Source organism: Leucoraja erinacea, chromosome 21 (assembly GCF_028641065.1).
Source record: "Leucoraja erinacea ecotype New England chromosome 21, Leri_hhj_1, whole genome shotgun sequence".
Taxonomy (NCBI): domain Eukaryota; kingdom Metazoa; phylum Chordata; class Chondrichthyes; order Rajiformes; family Rajidae; genus Leucoraja; species Leucoraja erinaceus.
The window spans coordinates 22,121,534-22,144,575 of NC_073397.1; the positions used below are offsets into that span (position 1 = coordinate 22,121,534).

At 38.3% G+C, this 23,042-nt stretch overlaps 1 protein-coding gene across 4 annotated transcripts in view; it reads left to right on the plus strand.

The window, feature by feature from the left end:
- znf335 (zinc finger protein 335) overlaps nucleotides 1-22,341 on the plus strand; it is a 55,161-nt gene extending 32,820 nt beyond the window's left edge. For 3 of the 4 annotated variants that reach the window (XM_055652391.1, XM_055652390.1, XM_055652389.1), the window contains exons 15-28: nucleotides 1,289-1,518; nucleotides 3,612-3,693; nucleotides 4,370-4,464; nucleotides 5,862-6,136; nucleotides 7,096-7,219; nucleotides 8,911-9,105; nucleotides 9,929-10,071; nucleotides 11,118-11,233; nucleotides 12,689-12,786; nucleotides 12,947-13,021; nucleotides 15,128-15,211; nucleotides 15,744-15,818; nucleotides 17,311-17,413; nucleotides 20,318-22,341. In XM_055652391.1, coding sequence (XP_055508366.1) covers nucleotides 1,289-1,518; nucleotides 3,612-3,693; nucleotides 4,370-4,464; nucleotides 5,862-6,136; nucleotides 7,096-7,219; nucleotides 8,911-9,105; nucleotides 9,929-10,071; nucleotides 11,118-11,233; nucleotides 12,689-12,786; nucleotides 12,947-13,021; nucleotides 15,128-15,211; nucleotides 15,744-15,818; nucleotides 17,311-17,413; nucleotides 20,318-20,457 — 1,835 coding nt within the window. In that variant the 3' untranslated portion in view covers nucleotides 20,458-22,341. The remainder of the gene's footprint in view (nucleotides 1-1,288; nucleotides 1,519-3,611; nucleotides 3,694-4,369; nucleotides 4,465-5,861; nucleotides 6,137-7,095; nucleotides 7,220-8,910; nucleotides 9,106-9,928; nucleotides 10,072-11,117; nucleotides 11,234-12,688; nucleotides 12,787-12,946; nucleotides 13,022-15,127; nucleotides 15,212-15,743; nucleotides 15,819-17,310; nucleotides 17,414-20,317) is intronic. The other variant, XM_055652392.1, reaches the window with a different exon arrangement.
- Nucleotides 22,342-23,042: the final 701 nt, after the last annotated feature.

Below are 23,042 nucleotides of genomic sequence, written 5' to 3' on the forward strand. Positions count from 1 at the left end.
ACAGAAAACATTTTGATCTAGAAATGTCTTTACATTTTTTTAATGGTGTCAAAAGATCCTTGCAATTACCCTGTGGAAATCCCATAAAGATCCATCTTCAGTTGCAAATGTTGTAGGTTTGCCTCTGTAATACTAAACTCTATTACTGTAATTGCAAGCAATGTAATCTGCCTAATGCCACAATCATATATACTTCAATTACCTGGCAGTGCATATCAAGCAGCTGCCGCCCTCTGTAATAAAAAAAACCTCTCACCTAAAAGCTATGCCCCCTATTATTAGATTTTTTTCCATCCTGATATAAAAGGCTCTGATTGTCTATGCATCTTTTAATTTTATTTACTTCTATCACATCGCCCCGTAATCTCCAGCGTTCCAGAGTAAACAATCCAAGTCTGTCCAGCATCTCCCTGTAGCTACTACCCCGTAATCCAGACATCATTCTGATAAACCTGCTCTGCGCCCTATCCAAAGCCTCCACATCCTTTCTATAATGGGGCAACCAGAACTGTTACCAATGCTTCAATGCAGCCAAACCAAAGTCCTAAAAAGCTACATCATGACTTCCTGACTCCTATATTCGATGTCACACCCTATGAAAGCAACAATAATCTATACTTTCTTTACCACTCTACCTACCATAACATTATTAAGGAGAAGTTGTAAGATCCCTCTGTACTTCAATTCTGTTAAAATTGCACAAATCTTCCTTACTCATTCACTCCAATTCTTTGGCAATAAAAGTTAATGTATGATTTAGTTTTTCAATTACCTACTTTACCTGCACAATCATTTTCTGAAATTTGCGCATGAAGGCTTGCAAATCCTGTTATTACCAACATTTCCTTTTCACTTTTTCTTCCCGGTGGAGAATTTACTTTAACTGCCCCTTGCCCGATCATATTGCTGATCATCCTGCAACCATATTCCTTTGACTTTGTCTTATTTGATATTATTAAAAAATTGCAAGGAGCGAGCTGATATGTTTTACAGCAGTGAATCCCAAGTGCGACATGTATTTGGTGTGGAGATTTTCCGTGAACCAAACTACCCATATGTTTTCACCAAACTATATAAGACTATAAATCAAAACTCTACCTTGTTGTTTCAAATGAGATATTTGCATATCAAATAGTTAATATTGTACTGTATAGTGAAATATACAATTTAATATTCTTAGAATTAAGTTCCTGTTTAACTAAACTAGTCAGTGTTTTGAAGATTTGGTGGAACACTGCAAAAAAATGTTTGTCTGGGGATTACATGTGTAAGCTCTGCATTCACTTAGGTGAGAAGCCATTTTCCTGTGATCTCTGCCATTTCAACACAAAGCACAAGAAGAACCTGCGACTCCATGTCCAATGTCGTCACCCGGAATATTATGATAATTGGGCAAAGATCCATCCTGAGGAGCCACCACGAAGGCGAAGGCCGTTCTTCACTCTGCAGCAAATCGAAGAGTTGAAACAACAACATGAGCAGATGCAGTCTACACAGGAAAGCATACGGGATACTATTGTAAGTACAATACTTAGATTCCATTGTAGAATGCCCACATGTTGCGAAACTTACCTGTTTAAATTATGGCTGTTGTATTCTTTGAATTATGGCTGTTGTATGTGTGTGAAGGGTATTACGTTTTAATTTGCTTATTGGGCAAATTTTACTATATTGTTTCCCATTATAATTGATTAGAAAATGTATCGCAAACTTTGTTTGCATTAAATGCTCTGTACGTTGTGATTTTTCCTAATTAATTTTTCCAAACGCATGCTCAATTAGAAATGGGAGGTAAACAGCCAGTTTCCCATTCTAATCTTTGGTAATCCTTAAAAATACATAGTAAATTATTGTACCTGAAAAGCTGAAAAAATTATCCTAATCCCATCTCATGTTACTTATGTCAGTTCCTATAATTCCCTATGCCTTAATGGGCGCTCTTCAACAACAAGAATGTTGAGATTATGTTCCCATTTCTAACCACTACAGTTAATTAAACATGGCTTTCTTTAACCAAAGAATATTTCCAAAGAGCACATTCAATTTCCTTTAAAATTTGTTGCTATTTGTCTCCACCTGGAGTAAAACTCCAAATAGTTTGGCACACTAAGGACTTTAGTGGTCACAGATTTTCCAGGCTATTAGATGTTGTTCCTGTTTAATACCCCATTCATTTTTTTGGGATGTTCCACAGTATTATACATTTTCTGCTGAACCAAGCACAGCAAATAAGATGCCATTCAGTTCAAAGAAAGCACAAGAACTGAAGCACAGTGAGTTAACAGGGAACACGGCAACCTTCAACTGATGAGCCAGATGCTGAATCATCAGAATTTCAGAATAATTGGATACTGGATTGTCTGAGGGAATTTTACTGGGTACTCCTTTTAGATTTGGCTTATCACCGTTAGGATTTTATTCGGTAAGCTGCTGTCTTTTCCCCAGTGTAAGAGTGACAGCAGTCAGTACAACTCTGGTCGCATCATGTTGAAAGAGTGTATGTGTGGCCCGGACATTGAACTGATGGATGTGGGTTTCCACTTATGCTCGGTGCCCATGGGATTCTCACACGCCGCTGTGGTGGCTGTTTATGTTTAAATGTTTATGTAGTTTTGTATCTTGTTGCTTTTTTGGTATGACTAAGGTAAATCAAATTTTGCTGTACCTCGGTACACGTGACAATAAAGGACTATTGAAGCATTTACTTTGAAGCCCTCTACCCTTTTCACAATCATATTCTGCAGTAGTTTGCACAGTGTTCCAAATAAGATTTCTTAATGCAAATTGTCTTTATTCTTTGCCTTTTTGATGGACTACTCCTGTAACCAAGGAAATATAAATTGTTGAGTTGAGACCAATTTCAATACCTACTGCTTTTGTACCCTCTTACCATTATTTCAGCTGCTTTGATCACCTTGGTATTCTCAGTACGTCTATTATTTTGAGTATTCAATCTCACTTATAGTTCAGTGAATCACACTTTCCTCGGTCAGAAGAGTGTACATTTGATTTCCACACCAGAGACTTGAACATGAAGGTTAGACTGACTTCCCAGTGTCCAGAGCTTGAATTCAGTAGATTCTATATTTAGAAAATCATCAAAATCTTGAGATTGAATTGCTGCACCAAATGTAGTGATAGCTAATTGTTTAGAAACTTCACTTTTGACTTTTACACCGAGCACTGCACAGTAGAGTAGGTTTTAATAGACAGTCTGGCCCAGCAGATAACCAAATAATGTGAATTTACAATCAGTGTCTTAAGATTCAATATATTATCTTGCAGCAGAAAATACAAGTGCAAAGGATACATTGTCACTGTAGCAGTATACATTCCCCCAGTAGTTTAGCTTAGAGTTACAGCGCGGAAGCAGGCCCTTCGGTTCACCGGCAGATTTTTAGGTATTGAGGGAATCAAAGATGTCAGTGCAGGAAAGTGGTGCTGAGGTAAAAGATCCAGTGTGTTCCTCAATAATGGCAGAGCTGGTAGCTAGGAGCCAAGTGAGTTGCTCTTGTTTCTATTTCTTATGTTCATTGACACAAGTGAAGTTTATGTTTAATCCCCCAAACTCTATATAACTTCTCTGAAAATCTGTGCTTTTATATTGACAGATGCCTCTGACGTACCACACTGTTCCAACATCAATAGTCAATCAGGATTCCTTGGGAACTGCCACTATCATTTATGAACGAGGTAAATGAGTGGGACAAAATTCTGTCAAGTAGTTTTGAAAGTAGAAAACAATTTTTGATTGGAGATCTTTAGATATAAACTATACTCTATAAACCATGTGTAAAACAATTTGATTTGGCACAGTGCTTTTAATAAGGTAACAATTGCCAAGACATTTTACAGCAGATTATTTGAACATTGGTGTCAAGCAAAATAAAATATGGATTCCAAGGACTAACTTAAGTACTTAGGTTTGATAGGGTTATGGTGTGAGTCCCTGTGTGCGGAACCTAAATAGGTTAGAATGCACTACAAAACCAGAGTCAAGGGAATGTTCTGTGTTCAAGTTATCTGCAAATTTATTATAAAAAGAACATCAGCATTTTGGCTGAGCTCAGGATAATGGAATGATCAAATGGGCAGCTAATTAGAAATTTAAAAATGCACATTTTGTATATGTGCAAAATTTGGATGAATAAGCCTCAATCATTGAATGCTCACTCCATTCCTGTTGCCCTCATTGGGCCTTGAAATGTATTTAACATTCAAATATCTTGGAATCCATGTTAATTTAGATGTATTTTTGTAGTTCAAGTACTTACTCTAAATTCCTTATCTGGTCACTGCCAAACCTCTGTCTACATTGATAGAAGACATAACTAGAAAATGAACATGGATATAATCTTTCATTTGTCAGGTACAAGTGAATCGTCGGAGATCGCAGCACAAAATGCCTTGGATCTCCTGCTGAACATGAGCACGCCAAGGGAGCTGGTTACAAATTCATTACAGGTACAGAACTTTGAAGTATACCATATCAATTATTAAATAAATGATGTGTCTTTTGAAATTATTTGATCTAAAGGACAGTCAGCAATTTAAAACATGTAATGAGGGGAAAGACTACACAGGTGAAGAATTTTATTTGCTTTTAATTATTACTTGGATTTCTCTCAAAACTAAGAGCAAATTCAAGACATATATTAGTGCCTTGCAGACAGAAACAATAGTTAACTTTTTAGTTTAATGGAAAGATTGGCAACCTGAAGCAATAACTTTGCACGTGTCCAGTGGACTACCTATTTCCAATAATCCTGCCATATCTAATTCTCGCAATATTTTTTCCAGAATAAAGTTTGTCCAAAGTAAGATATTTGAATAAATTGCAAATTGGGAGCTTTGATTACTTGGTCTTAAATTTGTTTTATTCTGTTTGTGCTTATACATTTCACAAGAGCTTGTTAATTGCTTAAGGGTAAAGCAATACCAAGAGCATTTCCTGGATTGGATTCCACACTGTTTACAGCACATTCTGTTTTGGGACATTTGGTGTCTGCCAGTAATCTTTGCACAGCTTCATATGCAGTCACAGACCCCTCACTTGAAGTGGCCAAATATTTCTTGTACTAAAGGGCCTGTCCCACTTGGCGATTTTTCTTTTTTTTTTTCCCCCCCCAGCAACTGCCAGCGTCATATAAATGTCGCCAGAAGATTTTGAACATTTCGAAATCCAGCTGCGACAAAAAAAAATGTTGCGCCACTTGGAAAAAACACCGCACGTCAAACATCATACCGCAAATTTTTCGGTGACCTGGATATGTCAAGTAGACTAGGCCCTTAAGGGTTCACACTAAGACTTGGTTCCGACTGATATTGACACTGCTGTAGTTCGGCAGTGATATATTTGGGAATGATAAATTGGTTAGTGATGATCTTTGAAAAAGCCAGCGTTCAGAATCACTGTTTTTCCCCAGTTAAGTGATTTTCACAGTTAAGTGATACATTAGTCGTATGATTGTGGAAGTGACCAGTGGCTAAGGTCAGTGGGGGAATAATGATATTTGCCATGCAGCTCTACAACTTTTGCCATACAGAGGCAGCAACTGATGTTTTTATGTGAATGTCCTGAACTTGCTGTTGGATTTAAATGTTTATGCAGGCCTTTTTTTGCATGGTGAATGAAGCCTACACTTTATTTCCCAAAATATTCCCACCAGGGTGTGAAACTGTGTGAGCTTTCAATGTTCCCTCACCACGAAATTGGAGGAGAAATCAATTATTAATGGACCTTAAATATTTGCCGCAGAATGTTTTCAATTATTCTGGTCCCTTGAATGGTTGTGGGCAAGCATTGCTGAGGTATAATCACAGCACTTTTGGTATGTTTCTCATTCATGTGCTTTGTTCAGGTAGCAGTACTAAAGTCGGACAGTACAGTCCAAGACCAACAAGAAGAAGCTCAAGACCATGAGGAGGAGCAGTTAACCATGTCGCCCCAACACAAAATTGTTGCACTTCATGTGGGTGAACATGGCGAGACTGTGGTCCAAGAGATGTATGAAACTACCACCATCGATAGCTGTGGAATCCCTCAAGTCACCATAAGCCCTTTCACCAATGGCACGGAATATAATATTGTCACACCAGGAAGTGAGGAGGTGCAGCACACCACCACAGTTTACAGGTAACACAATACAATGTCAAGGCATGCTTCCTTGCATAAATTGTTTTTTATATATTATTACCAAATAGTTCTAATTGGTCATAATTTGAATTATCAAAATATTGCTCCCAAGTCCGTGGCAAAATGTACTTTTTTGGATATTGTCACAAAGGTTTATCCAGCAAAACTGATTCTGAGTGATCCACACTTTCTTCTACTCCACGATTTGAATTATCAGGAGTAATTCGGCCCTTCGAGCTGCACCGCCAAATATCATGGCTGATCATCCAATCAGTACGTACCTGCCTTTTTACCCTGGATCCCCTTGTCACAAGGGCCACATCTAATCCCTCTTAAATATAGCAAAACTGGATTCTGTGTGGCAGAGAGTTGATTCACCACTCTCTGTGTGAACTTATCTTGGAATTACTCCACGAATTATCTTTCCATGATCTAGCTCTGACTGGAATTAAATAGAGCAAGGAAATTCTAAGGAATAGTAGTAATGCATATTCTCTTTCCATTTGTTACTGTTTTTGTTGAGTCAGTTTTGTTTAAAGAAAGAATTCTGTACTCAATATTTTTCGGCCATGAAGTACAACAGGCTTTGTTCCATCCAATTGCATGCTTTTCTTGAGTTAATCAGAAGTTAATTGGAAAAATAACATCTTGCACTGTCCCTGCTTTCCTTGCAGGTGACAATGAATACCTTGTCTCTTGGGTTTATCAAAAGGAGCCTGGATATCTTCCTTTTATACTGTATATGAGAAATGCCTTCCACAGATGCTAGTGAATTTACTTTGTCATAAAGTTAACCAGGTCTTGATTTGTTCTGTACCAGATTCACTTTCAAACTTGTGGATTGTAAACTATAAAAACTCAAACATTACTGTGAATTTAATATTGTTAAAAAGTTTTATTTTGTGTATCAGTATATTTTTATTCAGCTGCTAGAATTTATTTTGTATTTCATTCTGTAGTGGCTCCAGTGGCAGTGGGGATGTGGCTCACACCGTGTTAGTCAGTGGTGATGAGTTAAAGCAACACCAGAGTCGCTTTATCATGTCAACAAACTTGCAGGGGAACCAATTTCAACAGATTGAGGTATATGTTTATTTTGGGGGTTTTTAACTCGATTCTTCTTTTCTCTGCTCTGCAGGATTTGATAGTTTTATGGTACTGAACTAATGAACAAGATAATATTAATTCAACAAACCTGAATATAGAATTAAAAACATTGAAATCAATTAAATGGGCATTAAAGCTGCTCCATTTATCATGACAAAACATTTTGTTCACTGATGTCTGTGAAGGAAACCTGCTGTCCTTTCCTGATCTGGCATTGATATTCTTAAATTTATGCCAGCATGCCACGCTCCAGCATACAATTTCATCAGAATGTGACCTGTCCTGCAGCTATTCTAAACAATGTTTATACCCCAATGAGCATAATTTTAAAAATATAACATAGTTTGCAGAGCATTTCAGAAGCTGCCCAGTGAGATGTTCCGGAATCAGCAAGAAGTCAATTTGAATTGCCAGTAAAAAAGATAACACTTTTGTGTCATTTATGGGTATGAGCATTATTGGCATATGTTGGCTTTTATTGTTCATCCTAATTGCCCCAAATAGTTAGGCACAACTGCATTGAAAGGTCTAGATTCATGTATGGGTCGTAGAAGGCAAGGATCGCAAATTTCCTTCCTGATGTGGATTTTCACAGCAACCCCATAATTTCATGGTTACTGTTACTAAGACCATCTATTTATTAATTTTGTTCCAGAACTGTTTAAATATGTGGTTCTGCCCTGTTGGACTTCTAACTTGAATCCCTGGATAAAGATAGATTCTTGATTAGTACGGGTACCAGGGGTTATGGGGAGAAGGCAGGAAAATGGGGTTACGAGGGAGAGATAGGTCAGCCATGATTGAATGGCATAGACTGGATGGGCCAAATGACCTAATTCCACTCCTATCACATGACACGATGAATGGTTGAGCTGTGATGGTAAATTCAGTAAATTAGCCTTTATTCTATCATACCCTGGTGTTTCATATTTTCTCAATTGTTCCCCGACTGTCACAGTAAGGAGCATAATATGGACTGAATCTTGTACTGTGTAATAATGCAGTAGGGATAATAGCAAGCTCCCTATTGTGGGTCACAACCAGAAATGTGTTTCAAACGCTTGTTTAGAATGTTCCTTTCACCTGATGAGTGTGCGGGGTTAAAAATTGACATGTTGCATCAGTTTTTTAGTAGGAAAGAACTGTAGATGCTGGTTTAAATCGAAGGTAGTGTATTTTTGTGCCTACCTTCAGTTTTTTAGTACATCTGCCATTAGTATGGGATTTTTGAGGCAAGAATGCAACCTTATATATTGAATACAACACTGAGATTCTTGTTATCACATCTCATTATGAGCTTGCATATCCTGAAGTTCCAACAGGTGACACCATGGAAGATCAATGTTCACCATTTCTATCCAAAATATTTTGTGGCACTAGATGACAAAATATTCCAATGAACAGGTTAGAGCATTGATCTGAAAGTTTCAAAATTATAAAGTTAGAGAGCAATAATTAACTGTATCTGACTCTACATCCTGGTATCTGAACTCCCAGACAGGATAGATGCTACTCATAGTCCTGCTACACTTGACTGTTACTCTAGTGACTCACCGCTGCTGTGTATGTATCAAATCTGTTTCTATCCATTGCAATAAAACTGATTTCAGACCTGCCCGAGGGGAGACCAAGTTTAAATATTCCAATTTACTTCCTTGATTTCCCAGTTTGCAGGTGACATTACATCTCCGCCAGTTGATTCAAGCCTTCAGTCATCCATGAAGAAATTCTCCTGCAAAATATGCACGGCATCGTTTCATGGGCGCGCAGAGATGGAGAGTCACAAGAGAGCACATGCCGGTGAACATGGCTTCAAATGTCTTGATTGTAACTTTGCAGCTAACACGTGGCCAGAGGTTCGAGTAAGTTTTCCGATTCTTTCCGGATTATCTTTAATATCTGTTTCGGGTTTCATCAGTTCGCTGTAAACTGTGACCTATTATTCAACATCTTGGCACTTTGTTATACACTTTGCCTCCTCTATGTTTTTCACATCGTTGATAATACATAATTAATCAGAATCATCAAATCAAAGCAACATAGGTTGCTAGCTATTTTTTTTCCAGGAGCAATCCAATTGATCTTATTCCCTTACACTTGTCCTGCAGGGGGTGTTTTCCTTGTCGGTACTTTTTCTAATCTCTTTGTGAAAGTCACAATTGTACTTTATTGCCACCCATTCAGACTGAATTCTACATTATAATAATTTGTATGAAGATCATTTCCTTATGATTCTTCAGCTGATTTATGTAATTCTCGGACTTCCGGTTGTCATGAAGAGCATAATGGCTTTTTGAGTCCATTCCATATAAATAAAGTGCCTTGTTTTTGGGACTGTTAGTAAATTATTTCTGCATCTTATTTTGTCCCTTACAATTACGATCATACAAGTATGATAATGAATTTTGGTTTTAACATATCCAGAGCTGATGCTATAGACTCTTAAATGGACTCTATTAGCACGGCCCCTGAATCACAGTGATGTAGAATGTCAAGATGTGGGAAATGCACCTTTTATGATTTCTGCCTTTGTCTTCTCCTTCACTTAAACTTCCATTAAACTCATAACCAAGGTTTGCCGACAATTCTGTACAGATAACATGCAATGTATTATTTTCAACAGTTTAAACTGATTTTATTCTGAATGTATCTCTTAGTAAAATTAAAATTTGTCTTGCCCTGCAGGATCATATGTTGCAGCATTCCAACTTGAGACCTCACAAATGTAACCAGTGTAGTTTTGCATCCAAGAACAAGAAGGATCTACGGCGGCATCTGCTCACACATACAAATGAGAAGCCTTTTGCCTGTGATATCTGTGGACAGAGGTAATGCCTTTCATTTTTTTTAACTTCATGCCTTATCACAACAACAAAAATATATATTTTTAATATTTACAGCAGAGGGTATGATCCTTTGTCAAGATTCCTTTGGAGGTTAGGCTTTCATTATAATGCACATTTTTGTTCCGCTTATTGTTATAAATGAACAGAATCTTTATTACACTAATATTGAAAATTCTTTTTTTAATATCCATGATCCCTTTCTTTAGGATTTATCCATAGATGTACTCCATGCCTTGTAAATGTCAAATTCCACTTGATTCACTTTTCCCTTCCATCAATCCACCTTCCCTCAATTAAATTATAATAATATTTTAATAGTATAGTCCACTGTTTCTACTGGGTCTCCTGTCACATTTATTGGTACGGTATCCCATCTAGTATTGAACAAAACTCAATACAAAACTAGAAGGCAGGTCACAAGTCACCGGTTATAATTACTGTGCTCATCTTATCAATATTCTCCATTTCTCTCCACGTACCCATGCACATCATCACAGCAACTAATTGTGTGTGTGATGTGTCTCTAATAGGTTTCTGTTCACTTTGCTGTTATCCTGTGGGATACTGTTTCTCACATCCAATGTCAGAAAAGTTGTCCTTAATTCTCCTTCGTTCTCCTTTTTCTTAACTTGATAGTTATGGGCTTAATGTAAACTAGTAGGACATCCTTAATGAATGATTTTAGCTTTGTGTGCAACTTAAATTATTTTTTCCTTCAGATCTTGCATTTGAGTTCACTCGCCCTCCAACCTCAAAGCCTTTATAATTTCCCGCCTTATCCAGTTTTCTGCTATATTTATCCTGTGGCATCTGTCACAGGTGATAGGGGTGATCAAGCCTACCTTGCTTGTTTTGCCCTATGCAGCCCAATGCATTGATAGGATGTTCATCCCATGAAAATTGTATCTGTGTGCTCAATGTTGCTGGATGCTCAAGTTCTATTCACGCCATTGTAATAATACTACTAAATATCACTGTATTCAATTAAATGATTGCCATCTTGTAATTTCCTTTTTTTTTAAATGAAGGTTTAATCGAAATGGCCACCTGAAGTTTCACATTGAGCGACTGCATAGTTCTGACTCCCATCAGAAGAAGCCTCGTCAGCAACATGTCATACTGAATAGTGATGATGAAACAATTGGTAAGAAACAATGCGGCTGCCAGTAAAAAACAAACTCCCCTTCACAATTTAGCAAACAGAACGATTCTGATTTGTTTGTTTAGGCAGCAAATCTTTAAAAAGAAAAAAGAGAGAATCAATTGACCCAATGAGCACAGTAATTATAACCGGTGACTTGTGACCTGCCTTCTACTTTTGTATTGAGCTTCGTTCAATGTTGTGGATACCACGGGTAAATGCATTAACACACTTGGTATATTTTTCATCTGAATGGAATGACTCTGGTGCCATAGTGTTGCTTGTGCAGATAAAATGAGAGAAGAACAAGGATAATGTCATGTTGAGTGTGAAAAGCAGAAGGGGGCATTTTTAAATCATTAGAATATTGTGCACCAGAATAGACAATAGGATGTAAGGGAACTGGATTTTAAGGGATGTTAGGATGAATGTATAGTCATCCTTGCTCATCTTTGACCTTCTCTTGGTCATTGCACACATGGTGGCAGACTTTTGGAGTAGTGATAAGGGAGTGAATTAAATGACAGCAATGTTTTTGGCAGATGTTATCTGTTCCTATTTCTTCCGACCTTGGCCAGATGTGCGAGATCTTGGAACTTTACGTAGCTCAAGAATACATCCCTGGGGGCATGACCAGACACTAATCTATCTGGTCCTCTTCTCCTCCTGCAGCTCAATGCCAGCTTAGTACCTACTTGGTCATCCCCTGCAGATCTTCTCACTCTCCACTAGAACCTAGAAGTTCATGTCAGTCAAATGAGACGCACGTTCAAAAGAAAATCTATATTGTCCACACCACCACTGGTGGTTACATTTGCTGCTAATTTTGCTGCTTGGGTTCAGCGACGTGCTGTGAATTGGCTATGCGGGCAGACCATTTCTTGTTCTCTGTGGTCAAAGTAAGCTTCACTTTTAATATTCTCTGGAGGAGAAACCAACATGATAAATCAGTCAGATGGAGGGAACAAAAGTGTAAAATGCTGAAAAATCTGGCCATCTGTCAGAATCTGAATGCAGTTTATTCATGGGTATTCAATGCTACTGATCCACCTGAACAATATTTTATTTTTCAGTTATCTCACCACATTCCCCTTTCTCTTAATAACAACTGGAGTTTGTTCAGCCTTTCCAGTAAGATCATGGCTTTTCATCAGACTGAACCTCCCTTTCCCTCTATCTCTTAATTCTACTGTGTTACTCTACTCTGTTACCTTCCACAAGTAATCTTTATTGAAATTTTGACCACAGCATTTGTTCCTAATCTTGAGAGCTGAAAGAGACATGGCAAGATCAGATTGAACTTGTTGTTAAACTGCGGAATGCATCATCTCGCCATGAGCTATCCTGCTCTGCTCTCTTCCAGATATTGTTCTGGATTTGCAGTTTTATAAGCTTGGATATTGTTTAAAAAGCCTAAAGTAATTCTGAGTCTACTAACCGAGGAAAATTATTCTACAGCTCTACAGACTGATGATGCTGTCATTTCATCAGATCGATTCCAGGCATTGGCCCAGGACCACATCATTGTTGCCCAAGAACAGGCAATTTCTGACCAGGTGGGTAATGTCTGTTGTGTTTACTATCTTGAGACTTTTGTGAGTGGGCTAAGGTAAACTCGAGTCTCACTATCAAACTGCTTTAATTTTTTTCTTGGTCTTTGTTATGATTTTCTTCTTTCTTCCTCTGCCACCCCCTTGTCCCTGAACATAAATTTAGGATGAGACCACATACTTCCAACATATAACATCCAATGGGCAGACTGTTCAACATTTGGTAACAGGAGATAACCAGGTAATTTAGTAAACTATTTCTCGTGTTAGTTTTTGAATAGTTTATCCAGCTTATCCTCAAACTGTCAATTTGTTGTCTGGTTACTTTTGAATTAAATCCTACCTAAAGGGTCTCCAAATATTGGTATTAAAACATTGTAACATTGACCCAATAATATTCATTTATATAAATAAAACTTGTAAAACAATAGTGGTTGTGCAACAAAAAAAAATCACTGCTGTGCATACGTGACAATAAAGAATTGTACTCCACTTTTTACTACGTTTGTATGTCATGGATTTTTTCCATTGTTGATATAGGTGATGTAGGTTTTAAATTTTAGGGATGTTTTTTTCCCGTTTGTCTCATAATAGTGACTGCCCCTTCAGATATTTGCCACCTAATGTAGACACCTAATGTTTTCAGCTGTTCCTTTGATAATGTAAAAAAAACCTTGCTCCTGAATCTCAGATCAAAAGAGTTTTTAATACCAATGCTAAAATAACTTACGGAATGAACTTCTGGTATTCAAGCTCCCATGTGAGGAGCAAACTCAGTGACCAAATTACAGAGCAAAGGGTTTTCTGGGGATCATGGCTTCACTAATGCTGTGTGCATGTATGTGGGCATCTTGACTTAACATCCTCGTTGGTACGATTGATCCATGACATTGAATAGATGATTTGAGGCCAGAAATAGAAATAATTATTTCTGTTTAATTTGCTGGATATGTATTCTGAAATAATAATTTGTTAATTTACAAGTGTGGAAATAAAAATTGCCAGGTATCCTTTTGTGATTAAAATAGTGAGGCTACCTACAGAATTAAAAAAATAGATGCAATGTGAAACGTTTGAAATTAACTATTGTTGCTTTTTTAGTTACCTGGTGTTATATGTAAAATTGACACATAGTCAATCTTTTATAAACTGGCTGTAGAAGGGAAGGTATTGGTGCATTACCTCCGCTCCCCAAAGTATTCATTTATAACAAACCTCAGATGAAAGTGAAAATCTAAATTTTCAATTAGGATGGTCAAAATGAATACTACCTTGAGCTATTTGGTGCTGCAAATTTCCATATAGTTACAAACACTATATTGTGTTATTGTTGTGTGTATCAAGGTACAATGAAATCCTTTGTTCTGCATGGTACTCAGTCAGATAATACCGCACATAAATACAATCGAGTCAAACTTAAGAACAATAGGTAGAGTGAAGGTGAAGATACAGAGTGCAGAATATAGTTCACAGCATTATAGTGATAATTCAAACCCCGGTGTCCTCAATAGGATAGAGTTGAATCAGAAAAACCTGAAACATATGAAAGGGACCATTTAGAAGCCTGGTAAGAGGAAGAGAAGATGTCCCAAGTCTGCTGATGTGCATTTTCAAGCTTCTGTATCTGCTACCCATTAGGAGCATGGAGAAGGTATAACTGGGTTGGGTTAAGTCTTTGATTATGTTGGCTGCTTTTCTGAGACAGCACAGTATTGATGAAGTTGAGTAGTGGGGAGTCTGGTCTATGTGATGGACTGGACTACATCCATAAATCTCTGCAATTTCTTGCAGTTTTGTACAGAGTAGTTCCCAAACCAAACAGTGATGTGACCTGATAATATTATTTCCATGGTGCATCTGTTGACATTTGTAGACAGTGGAGACATGCTGAATTTCCTTGGGAACTAGAGGCATTGGTGAGCCTTTTGGCTGTCACTTCAAAGTGTTTTTTCACAACCGTTTGTTGGTAATATTTAGGCCAAGGAACTAGAAGCTTTCAGCCATTTCCACTTTGGCGCCATTGATGCTGATTGGGGCATGTTCTCCATTGCGTTTCCTGAAGTTGATAATTAGCCCCTTCGTCTTCTGACATTGAGGGAAAGATTATTATCCTGACACCATGTCACTAAGTTCTCTATTTCCTTCTTGTAGCCTGTCTCATCGTTGTACATGATCAAGCCCACCACTGTGGTGTCAACTGCACATTTGTAGATAGAGTTGGAGCCAAATTTGGCGGCATAGTCGTGAGTGTGTAAAAGTTAGAGTTGAAAGGAAAATGTAGTATTTCACTGAGATAATGAATATGTGCTCTTTTCCTAAATCTCTTGATGTTCTTTCCTTTCTGAAGGTGCAATACATAATTTCACAGGAAGGTGTACAACACCTTGTTCCACAGGAATACGTGGTTGTCCCTGATGGTCACCATATTCAGGTGGGTGTCAATTTATTCTGGTTTGTCGTACAAGTTTGTCAGAAAAAGCACCAAAATATATTCAAGAATGGAGTGTCGACATACTTAACATGTTTCAAAAGTAACTCTTGGCTGGGCTAGAACATTAAAGTGATGAATGGCTTTGATTAATTCCATCTTTATGATTCTGGTTCTGTGGTTATGTGACATTCCCCTTAAGGCTGAAAAACAGATGTGTTCCTGGCAGCTAAAACAGTAGAGGCCTGAAAACATGGAAAAGAACCATTCTTTTGAGTGGGTGGAGAAGGGGAAATTATACCTATTCCAGCGATACCCCTTTTGCCTAATAGTTGAGCTTGTAATCAGATTCCATATGTTATGTGCCAAATGCTCCTCCACACAGAAAGAAGTATTACAGAAAATGGCAATGATTTGAAGTAACCTACTGGGATGATTTGTAACATACTATGTGTGCCCGGTATGCACATAAACCATGGGAAGAATAATGCTGGCTCCACCAGAACACCATCTAATTTACCAGCTGTCTCTACAGGTTCAAGATGGTCAAATCCACCACATACAATATGAATCGGATCCACAAATACACCAGGTCTTGGAGGGACAGCAGGTAAGGCTCTTCACTTGTGAAATACAATAATACAATACAATAATACTTTATTAGCCAAGTATGTTTTGCAACATACGAGGAATTTCATTTGCCAAGTCGGTTATACAAATAAAAAAGCAACAGATCACACAAAATACATTTTAACATAAACATCTGCCATAGTGACTCCTCCACATCCCTCACTGGATGGAAAGGCAAAAAAAAAAGTTCAATCTCTTCCCTTCTTTGTTCTCCCACAGTCGACGGCCTCGAGCCGTGACTATCTTGACTCCTGTAGCCGAGGAGTCTACGGGAGTCAACATTAAAAATAGTTATTTACCATGATATGAATATCAAGGTTTCCTAAACTGTTCATGATTTGTTATTCTTGACAGCAAAAAAAGTGTGCATTCCCTGCTGTCAATGCTAGTGTTGTGGAACCATGTATTGGCATTTCATTGAGTGATATGTGTAATAATGCTTCTGCTTCCAGGGTGACTTGTCCATCGTGATATGCGGTTAACGCATTGATTACTTTAATCTCCAGAAGAAAGTTCTTGGTTAGCCTCAGCTAATTGGCATTGCCACTGGGTAGATAAGATGACTGAATACCCTGCTTCCATGGTCAAAGGATTGAATCATGTTAACCGCAATCAGTGAGTCGGAAGGGAACCACTAACATTTGGTCCTTCACCCTGAAGCATGTCCCAGAGGATTTCTAGCAATGCGCCTCAGTGCTGATGATCTTACCGAAGCCCTTTCTTGCCGGGGTATCTGTCTCTCTGATCCCATGCCAGGTTAGAGCGGGTATCAGAGCAGAGACCCCATTCATGTGGGCCTGCAAAACAATACTGTAAAACTTAATTGTCTTTGTAGGGGACTTCACGGGTGACATCACCAGCGGTCTATAGACAATAGACTATAACAATAGACAATGTACTAACCTGCTGTCCCTTTTGCAGCCAGCAATGCCCATCTGTCCAGCTTACAATAGAATCTCCTGCTACTGTCAACCTGTACCCATCTTTCTTTGTAGCTACATCCTATGTAGTGCCACACACTGGACTGATGCTGCTGTTCTGCCCTAGGAGGCCATCCCCCAACAGTATCCAACATGGTATATACCTGACAAAGGGGGAATAAGCACAGAGGACTTCACCAACTCTCTGCTCCCTGGTGATCACCCATATTCACTCATTGTGTACTTGTGGACTGACCACCATGGTAAATGTACTTTCTCCCACATTCTCTTCATCCTCTGCTCTAGCTGTTCTGCCGTTTGCCAGGAGCTGTAGCTGGACATGTTTCATGCAGATGTGGTCATCAGCAATGTGGAATATATCCATGACCTCCCACATCCTGCAGAAGCATTTCACTGCCCAGCATCTGTATCTTTTATCCCAATGCCTACAGGTTGCAGCCGCCAGTATCTATACTTGATGGATCGCTCTGCATGGCCTCTTGTGATCTTTTGTGGCTCTCAATATGTTTACATGCTATTGTTTCAATTAAGATTGCAGTGAGCCATGATGGGCAGATCCAATATGTGCCAATCACCGACCGACAGGTAGTGACTCAAGCAGAGTTGGAGGCAGCTGCACACTCAGCAGTGACAGGTGAGCCACCACTTTTTGCCCTGTTCTGGTATGAAGGGAAAGTCATGGCCAGTTCTGATGGAAGGTCATCAATCTGTATTTCTCTCTCTATGATGCTGTCTGGTCTGTGTTGAAATATTTGCAACATTCTCATTTTTGGTTCAGATTTGCAGCATCAACAGTGTTTTGTGCATCACAAATCCAGCATTCTTTGTATAGTTTCATCTGCCGTCCATTCACGTTTCTCTATGTATACCCCTCAGACTGATTAGCAATGATTCACCATCATCTCGTCAACTGCACCAGCAGCATTAATGTCATCTGCATTCTATTGATCATCATCCTTCCAGACCTTTTCCTTATTCTTTCCGCACTCCCCACTTCTGTGTCATGTAAAGCATGCTTCTTTTTCAGTTCAAATGAAAAGTTACCAATCTGTTCTCGTCCAAACCCTCATTTTACTGTTTCTTCCCCCCCCACCCCCTTTCCTTTTATCACCCCTTTCACTGTATCACCCCAAAGGCCTAATCATGAGGCATAATTTGCTGCGCACAAAGCCACTTTGAATCTTCCTAGCCAGTCCTTGCCTTTCCAAACGCTGATAGATTCTGTCTTCAGTAACTGATCCAGTTGAACCTGTTATTCTCTGCCTTGTTGTTGCATCCTTTCTTAAGCAAAGTCACAACTTCAGACATACTTGCATACCTCACACTTGCCTAACCAAGATACAAACATAGACAGGGGCTGATTAGGAATAGTCACAGTAGTTTTGGTTGTGGGAGATTATCTTATGAATTTTATTGGGGGAGTCCAGAACCAGGGGTCATACTTTAAGAATAAGGGGTAGGCCATTTAGGACTGAGATGAGAAACTTTTTCATCCAGTGAATTGCGAGTCTGTAGAATTCTCTGCCACAGAAGACAGTGGAGGCCAACTCACTGGATGTTTTCAAGAGAGTATTAGATATAGCTCTTGGGGCTAACAGAATCAAGGGATGTGGGGAGAAAGCAGGAACGGGGTACTGATTTTAGATGCTCAGCCATGATCATATTGAATGGCAGTGCTGGTTCGAATGGCCGAATAGCCTACTCCTGCATATATTTTGTATGTTTCTATGTTATTGAGATTTTTAAAGAAGTAACCAAGAAAATTGATATGGGCTGAATCATAAACATTGTCTACATAGACTTGGGCAAGGCATTTGATAGGTTCCACATGGTAGGCTGCTCTGGAAGGTTAGATCGCATGGGATCCAGGGAGAGCTAGCTGACTCTAGAATTGGCTTCATGGAAGGAAACAGAGGGTGGTAGTGGAAGATTGTTTTTCGTACTGGAGGCCTGTGACTAATGGTATGCTGTGGATTGGTTGGTACTGGGCCCTTCGCTGTTTATGGTTTATACCAGCAATTTGGATGAGAATGTAGAAAGCGTGATTAAGTTTGCTTTCTTATTGCTTGGTAAATAACTTGTTGCTTGGTAAATAATCTCTCCCTTGCAAAGGGCGATTGCTAGCTCCTCGTACCTTTCTTGCGAGTTCTACCGTCAGGCCATAGTCTCTCAGTCACTGAACATTTTCTCTGGAGATGTGCTCTGCATAGGCACAGCATAGTTCACTAATCCTTCACAGCCTATTTCTACCTCCTGCCCAAGATCTACAAGCATCTGGCTCCACCTATCAGCCTCTCCATAAGTACACAAGTGCACACACTGTACTGCTATACACTTCTCATTCCTTCTCAGTCCTGATGCAGGCTCTGGACCCTAAATGTTGATTTGCTTCCATAGATGGTGTTTGACCCACTGAGTTCTTCCAGTATTCTGCACTGTTCACTCTCCACAGATGCTGCTTGACCGGAGGTTTTGGCATTTTCTTTTTATTTATGCTCTTTGAGAAGGATCTGTTTTTTGATTGAATTATATTAATGGTGTTTCTTGTGATCTTGAGTATACTTTGATTTGACCAATATTGCACACAATTCTTTCTTTGCACAGAAATTAATTGTTTCCTGAAATTTGTTTACCATCTGCTACCATTTCCTTCTATAATAATAAATATTATTTATTGCTAAATCTTTGATATTTATTCTCTGTACCCTGGACAACCATGCTGGGATTTGGGCATTCTTTCTCGGCTGATATGAAAATTGCCTGCCCAACACACCATTTATTAAAAGAGATGTTCAATCGAAAGTCCATCTGCTTTTGCAAGTTGATGCAATCTTAAATTAGTGAATTCTCCTAGTCTCTTGGCCAATATTTATTCCTCCAACATAATCATAATCAGATTATTAATATAATTACTACTTGTGAGACTTTATCATTTAGAGATTGCTGTTTGCCTTCCTTTACTCTGGTGATGAATACACTTCACGTTAACCAGTGGAAGCAGAAAAAGGAAACATTCTCTCCCTCCATGAGTCTTCTGCCCATTGTTTTACCTCTTGCTGCAGTGACCCTCTCGATGCAACTTTCTTTCTATTCCTCTTAAATACAAAGCAGAAATTGCTCGTCAGCTGCATTGCTTTATTGGTTCTTTTTAAGGCATTAATGCTTTTGTTTTTGTTCAGAATTAAGATATAATAATAATTAAGCTCTGGGGATATGTAAACGTAAAGTTATAAACATTTAAAAAGCAAAAAAACTTCGGAATTACTAAAAGAATCTCTTGACAAGTCTTTTGATAAGTTCACTTATTACAGTTTTTCCATAAATTTTTGTCAAAATTATACTGTATTCATTTGGACATTGCCATGTTAATTAGCTTGATCTTTTGTTCTTAAAAACAAAAATACAAATTTGCATGGCAGCATCTAAAATAGAATGTTTTCTTCAGGTAACGCCTGTTTTTTTAAAAAATATATTTATATAGTTTTAAGAAATATATTTTATAAATCAAAGGTAAGCTGTGGTTTTTTGTCCTGCACAGCTGTAGCAGATGCTGCCATGGCCCAGGTTCAAGGGATCTACACGACTGAAGCCACAGAGGAACAGATCCAGCAGCTTCAGCAGCAAGCAATCCAGTATGAAATGGCTCATGCGGAAGTCATCACATATTCAGAAGACTAATGCAATGCGGGAGGAAGAGATAACGACTTATGCACTTTTTGTTTTTGGTTAACAAGAAATGAGGGTCAGTGAGGCCAGGAAAAGGGGAGAAAAACATTATGTCCTTTCACTATCTCATAATAATAACTTGGTTTGCTTTTGAAATTGTCCTCGCCACCTCTTGCATGTAGTGAACAAATGAAAACCTGATTTGTACATCTTGCTTCCAACCATCCACCTCAACCTTTCCTTGTCAACACTACCTTTGCAGATTTGTTAATAATTAGACCAATGGGTTACCTTGGTACTGAATCTTTGCAAATAGCTTGAAATTCAAACCTCCCTTTTGAAGTTTATTGAAAGGTTTAGCACAATCTTTAAGATGGATCGATGAACCAGTGTCTTTATAAAAGAAAAACAAAGAATTACAAGCTTCCACCTTTTGAGAAATTATCTACACACAGTTCTATACATTTCTTGTATTTAATGTATGTGTATAAAGAATATATACAAAATATTATGTACAGATTATTGAATGCCTGCGGGTGAATAATGAGACAAAGATCTAGTTGGGGAATTCAGTTGCTTGATCATTGTATTATTCATCATTGCTTCTTGTTTTCCATTTTAATATATAACAAATTGCATTTTTTTTTAAACCTTGCCATTGTAGCAATCTGTTGTGATGTTAATATTGTTTTCAAGATGAAAGGACAAATGTGTTCTGCTATTTAGTATCTTGTTTTATTTGCAGAGAACTAGTTGCAGCTGCTACTGCTGCTGGAGATGCAGTGACGTGATCCAATATTCGATTCTGGTGTGGGATGAAAATTCCCCATCACGTGATTTCTGCAAATTCACTCAGTACGCCATGAGTCTGCCTTCAACCACAGCTCAGTGCTGAGCTGGCTGCTATCACTGGGGCATCAATTGATCTCTTGAAATAAAATTTGGCCCCAGTAATAAAGTCAACAAGGCAATCTCGCATAAGTAACTTCCAATAAGTAAATGTACAGGGATCACATCTTTTATATATGAATGATGGGCTTTTGAGGATAGGGGTATAAAGCACAAGTACACTTGTATTGCAGTGTAATAAAAGAGGCATTTTATTTGGCTATATACTAGATTCGGTGCAGAAGAATATTTATTTGTTGAAACATCATCCGTAACTTATGACATTCGGAGGAAAAAACTAAAGGTAAAGTGAAACCAGTAGTGGCTGATAAAGATTCAGGATTATATTTGGAACTGAGCTAATTGATATTTCATAATGATACATTTAGCCCAGTTTATTATATCGTTCACTTCATGGTTTTCATAATGCCTGTTGTCAACATCCCAATGCTGCATTAATGTTGCTACATTAATGTTGGCCCCCAAGCATTATGAAAACAATTTCATTGATCATTGTTTTCCGAAGGTTGCTTATGCTAATTCTATAAAACTGAATTGTTTCAACAATAATATACACAGACTAATTTATTGAGTAAGATGCGTGTTTTCTTTTACCTTAAACCTAAATTATTCATTAGCTCATTTATTCGATTTGGAAGCTGGGCTCACTGGCAGGTCAGAATATTTCACCCTTGAGAAAGTGATGGTGAACTTCCATGAACTGCTGCAGTCTCTGGTGTAGGTACTTCCTCAATGGTGTTGAATAGGTGGTTTTGAAATTTAGAGCCAACGATGAAGGGTGGGTATATTTCCAAATCGGAATGTGAATTGGAGAACTTGGGTGGTGGTGTTTTTGTGCACATACTTTCCTTGCATTTTCTTGATCTGTTGGTAGTAGAGATTGTGGGCTTGGGATTGCTTTCTGAGTAACCTATATCAATAATGGCAAATGTGTTTTGTAAGTGGTACACATGCAGCAATTATGCTGGTGGTGGTGAAAATTATGTTTGGGGTGGTCGAAGGCATACTAATTCAGCGGGCTGCTTTACTATTGTTGATGCTGAACTTCTTGGGATTTGTTGGAGCGGTTCACCCAAGTAAGTGGCAAATGTTCCATTGCACTGCTGACAAGTGCCTTGTAGATAGTACAAAGGCCTTGGTCTGTCAGGAGGCGAGTCGTTTGCTACAAGAAATACCATCTATGACTTGTTCTTGTAGCTACCATATTTATCTGGCTGATCCAATTGAATTTCTGTTTACTCATGACCCTAGGGCTGTTTGTAAAACATAGTAATGGCACTGTCATTATATACAAAGAGAATGCGATTAGATTATCTAATTGCATGGTACAGTGGTTACTTGCCACTTTTCAACCTGGTAGCAGAATACTGTATAGTTCTTGCTGCATGCCGATATGAACTGCTTCACTGGTACATTACCTCTGTTCTGTGCTTGCCATATTTCTGATCTGGTTATTGTTTGTTTTTCCTCGCACCTGATTTTTTTTTTAATTTTTTTTAATTTTTAATTAATGCATCCCTTCATTTTGAATGTGACCATTTCCCTTTTTGCTTTTTCTAGACAATGTTTCCACTGCCATTGTACAACCAACAATGTATTGATATCAAAGAGCCTGCAATCCAAAAACGCATTGAATTGGACAAGTACGAAACAATTCCAGTAATCGTAATTCAATGTGGACATTTTTC